Source organism: Berghia stephanieae, chromosome 1 (genome assembly GCF_034508935.2).
Source record: "Berghia stephanieae isolate SIO BIC M18660-M18661 chromosome 1, UCSD_Bste_1.3, whole genome shotgun sequence".
Taxonomy (NCBI): Eukaryota; Metazoa; Mollusca; class Gastropoda; order Nudibranchia; family Aeolidiidae; genus Berghia; species Berghia stephanieae.
This window is the reverse complement of record NC_088360.1, coordinates 59,711,228-59,716,227: the sequence shown is the minus strand read 5'-3', so window position 1 is coordinate 59,716,227 and position 5,000 is coordinate 59,711,228. Positions and strand designations below refer to the sequence as shown.

Below are 5,000 nucleotides of genomic sequence, written 5' to 3'. Positions count from 1 at the left end.
ATCTTCCAACAACAATCCGGTCCTGGATATTCCTAATGACCCGTTACTGATTAGATTGTCATGTTATATTATTTTCAATCTAGATTGGAGCCTCAAGAGACAATCATTAGAATTTGAAGGGTTTTGAAGATTGATGAAAAGTGAGGAAAAAGAAAAGAAATTAATGGGTTGTTGTTTATTATAATTAAGTTTTTACCCTTCTTTATAAAAATCAATCCAGGTAAATTGTTTCCTATATGATTGCATGATTAAATCCTCATTTGTTTATTTCATTTAGTATTTAATTGGCAGTCATTTTATCATCTTATATTTTATTTCAATTTTAATAATTGACAATTTCTTGTAGTATAGGAGTTTTATAATTTCTTACTGAACAAGTTTACGAATTGGATTTTAAGACCTTGTTCTAAGATTTCAAAAGTTTTAGATCAATTTGAAAATGAATTAATAATCTCACACATGTCTGAAACTTAAGAAAGGAAATAGATTCTGACTGAGTGTTCATCCATAAGTGATTGAATACACCCCACTTTGTATTGAAATCACATGACGGGTTGGTTAAAAGTAGCTCGTAGTATTATGTCAATGATCCTGAAGATAATGTGCCACCCCTGATAATCACAATAACTTCAAAATAGATGTGTTTTATCTTTGAAATATTCAATAAAATAGATCGGGCAAAACCAAAACAATGCATAATCCGTCTGTTCCTGATTTTCAGATGCTTCGAATTCGAGGCCACTTTCCCAATGGAGTCTCTTCTCACGGTCCAAGTGTTCGACTGGGATCTGATCGGTGTAGACGACCTCATTGGAGAAACCAAGATCGATCTGGAGAATCGTTATTACAGCCGTCACCGAGCTACGTGTGGTCTGGGACAAAAATATGAGCTGTGAGTATAGAATCTTTGGATTCTTATCATTTGGTCTTTCAAAACTTAATATTTTTTTTAATCAGATGATTGATAATGTAGCTGCAAATGCCCTCTGCCAGATATTGACAACAGACATCCTGCTTAGCAGTCTGTTTGATCCACGAATCTCAGAGAGCTGGAATTAATCCTGTTAAAAAAAAACAACAAAAAACAAAAACACACAAACCGGAAACAAGAGTAAAAACCGCAATTGGGTAAAGGCAGGACTGTAAACGGTCATGGGATCGAATCTAGCCGAGATCTCTTTAAAAGAATGACCCCAGGGCTGTTTAGACTGGTCAATACAACATTATCGATATCTCAAAACAAAATGGTGACACCCTTTAATGTTACTCATTGTCTTAAAAATCAATCAAGTTTGAATTTAAGCTCCAATCTAATCAAGAAAGACGACGGGGACCAAGTTGGATTCGAGCCTTCAATCTATTTGTCGCCAAAGGAAAATTACAGCGCTGAACGTAAAAGCTGCACAAATAAAGAGATTGTGCGGCTATGTGGTCTAGTGCTATGACACTCGCTTTCGGATCGGAAGGTCCTGGGTTTGAGCCTCGCGCTCGGCGCATAGTTGAGTCCTTGGAAAAGGCTCTTTACTCACATTCTCTCACCGTACTCAGGTGTAAAATGAGAACCTGGCCGTTGACAGCGTTGTCTCTGTCCGAAAAAATTGTAATATCGCCTAACAGGCGTTATGCCCCGTCTTACATGTTGCATGTTGCTGTTGGCCAGGGACCCATTGTAAAGCGCTTTGAGCACGTTTAGTGGATGTTGCGCTATATAAAATCTCAATTTAATTTAATTTAAACAAGAAATGAAATGCTTCAAATCAAATCTTGAAACGTCCACATTATTTGTCTTCTTTGATACCACTCGAGTATAAATTCAATTTTCACGTTTTTCATTAATTTACTTTATTTATTTATTTATTCATTTATTTATTTATCTATTTATCTATTTGTCTGATTATTCATTCATTCATTCATTCATTCATTCATTCATTTATCTATTCATCTTTTTACGTATTAATTAATTTATTGATTTATTCATTCATCCATTTATTTGTTTATACTATTTTTCGAGTGATAGTGATTAAAATGTGTAGCATATATTTTGCTTTAATTTGCATAAATCGTAAACTGCTTTTGAATTTCAGGCACGGTTACAACGCATGGCGAGACCCCCAGAAACCGACTCAGGTTCTGGGTAAGATGTGTAAAGATGGCAAAGTTGACGGTCCTCACTATCAACCAGGCAAGGTGCGCGTCGCCAACAGGATATTCATGGCACCCATGGAGATTGAAGACGAAAATGGTGAGCAAATTTTACTTGTTAATAAATTTTGTTTGAGTGTTGCTGTTGATTTTTCACGATACTACATACTATTGTCTTCATGTCGATGAGAAATTGCCGACCAGCCGGATCAGTTGGCCTTTTGTTTGTGAACATTTATCACAGTGTTTTAACAGAGCGACGCATGAATTTATTGTGTTACATTGTGTAAACACCGTGCCTTTTAAGGTTATCTATCTCAAAAATATTGAACGATGCTAAGAATCTTTTAAGCACAATTTCGGCTGGGCGGCATAGATTCAATAAAGCTATGTTGTGAAGTCTTTATCGTTCTTTTGATTAAAACTTTAATTTAGAAGTCGTGAATGAGACATACCATGATAAAGCGGTGAACGCTCTTCCTTCTCATCGCCCCCCCCCCCCCCCCTCCTATTTTTTCAATAAAGAGAAACGTGTCATTGGTTGGGCGCAATGATAGTTTTCTAACAATTTTACCTCTTTGTAGCCATCGCATTGTGTTAGTCACTACAGATGTATACTTTTATCTTGTCTGAAACGCATTTCTTTTTATTAAATGTCGTTTGATATGTGTGTGTGTTGATGTGTTTGCATATTTTATTTTTAAAAACTAAATGTTTACAATGCTGAAAAAATGTATTTACTCCTAGATGAAGATGTGATTCACGCTTTAGGCTTTAGCTGTTTGATTCTTAAAAATCATAATATATCTTATGTTGCTCATTGTAATAGCCGTTGTTTATAAGTGTTTTCTACTCTCATGATCTATTTAAGCTTTTCTATGACTAAGTTTAAAATTATATGTTGAATTAACGGTTTTATTTCTGATTAGCAATGCTCAAAGTTAACATAAGTGTCACTGCTGAAACGTAAAATAAAAATGGTAGATATACCTTTCTCTCGTTTTTCTTCTTTTGAATTAGACAAACCAATAATAACGTGTTGTCAAATTGCAAAAAAACAAAGTATTGCATTTGGACGGAAACAATTTGGAGGAAAAAATGATTGTTAATAAATGATAACAATGATGATGATGATGATGATGATGATGATGATGATGATGATGATGATAATGATGATGGTAATAATAATAATAATAATAATAATAATAATAATAATAATGATAATGATAATATTAATAATAATAATAATAATAATAATAATAATAATAATAATAATAATAATGATAATAATAATAATAATAATAATAATAATAATGATATTGATGAAATAATAATAATAATAATAATAATAATAATAATAATAAATAATAATAATAATATAATAATAATAATAATAACATTATTTAGCCTTTATATTCAAACTTCAATATTATGTGTCTTACATGAAGGCTTAATGCAACAAACATCTGAGTTCTTTGTTTCATGTTTGAAATTTCTATCAAAGAAAGGAGAATGTAGACTAGTCATATGTTTAGGAATCACGTGATCCCGTTTTTATGTTGTCAGTTAAATATCAACTTTTTCAAGCTTGGCCTAGTTATATTTTTAAAAATATCATTACGTGCTGTTTTAGTGAAAAGAGCTGCCGTTGTCCAGGCAATACGAGAGGCTGCAAGAAAACCCAAAGTGGAAGGGGTTCAAAACCCGAGTTTTGAGATGGAGAACCATAGTAATGATCCAAACAGTATGAGACAGATCCTTTCCCAATTTATAGACTTGAGAATTAACCTTTCCAAATTAAACAATAGTGTGAAACATCATTTTATTCAACACCATCAATTAACTCTCATAGAGGCTTTTTACAACACTATAACCATTCAAATAGACGTGTTGCTTTTTTATTAATCATGTGACGATGAGTGTCTTAACTGACATTATAATTCATCTCTTTAAACTGGAACCGGGTGTTTTAGCAATGATTTTATGCACTAATGGGTGTTATTATAATAATATTCTTTGTTTTGTCCTTGATTAACCATGGCATTTAACTATGCCCGTATCAAGTGGATGAACTTGACATTTAATCATTAGTTTAGTCATTGATTTTTTCATTATTTTAGTTGATTTATTCTTTCTGTTGTAGATTTGAATCTGAATAATGTTTGCATGTATTTAATGCCATCCATATCTTGCTCAAGAAAGAAATGAAATTTTCTTCATTACTGACACACTGTCTTAACAGCACATGTTCTAGCCGACGTGCACAAATGTGTAAAATAGATACATGTCGGTTTTAGCCAATTTAAATAAAAATGATTCAAATGCGATTTTTAAAAAAATATCCATCTCAAGCGATTGTCGAAAAATAGTTTAATAGTATAAAAGAATGATTATTGTCATTTTCATTCAGCCAAGAAGAAAAAATCCAAACAGAAAAAAGCAACTCCAACTCCACCAAATAATCAGCCCAATGCTCAATCGCCCAACGACGAAGTTGCTTTCAAGCCTGAGCCGAAAAAAGAAGAGAATTTAGAGAAGAGCGACACCGGTGACGCCGAAAAAGAGAACAAAAGCAATAAACCAGGATCGACAAAAGAAAACAAAGATACAAATAATGATAAGGAGAAAGCCGGAGATGCTGGTATATGAACAAAGATGATTTGTGGACTTCGATTATCGCATTGCTTGCCACACTCGCACCAGTACACATTAATAGCACCATCATATCCACGGTGACAAAACGTATTATACTTTGGCCAAAAAAAAACATTTTACCTGTTTTATTGTAAGATTGAAAAAAGAAAACACAAAGCCTGTCATGTTAAGTTATGTAAAGATGTTGGACAAGTTGGGGGGCA

General features: G+C 33.1%; 1 protein-coding gene across 7 annotated transcripts in view; it reads left to right on the top strand.

Annotated features, from left to right (window-relative positions):
- Positions 1–5,000, top strand: part of LOC144978626 (otoferlin-like) — a 249,745-nt gene that overhangs the window by 204,825 nt on the left and 39,920 nt on the right. For 5 of the 7 annotated variants that reach the window (XM_078924954.1, XM_078924936.1, XM_078924946.1 and 2 more), the window contains 3 exons: positions 722–892; positions 2,085–2,242; positions 3,776–3,886. In XM_078924954.1, the coding sequence (XP_078781080.1) occupies positions 722–892; positions 2,085–2,242; positions 3,776–3,886 (440 nt within the window). The remainder of the gene's footprint in view (positions 1–721; positions 893–2,084; positions 2,243–3,775; positions 3,887–5,000) is intronic. The other 2 variants (XM_078924969.1, XM_078924961.1) reach the window with 1 other exon arrangement.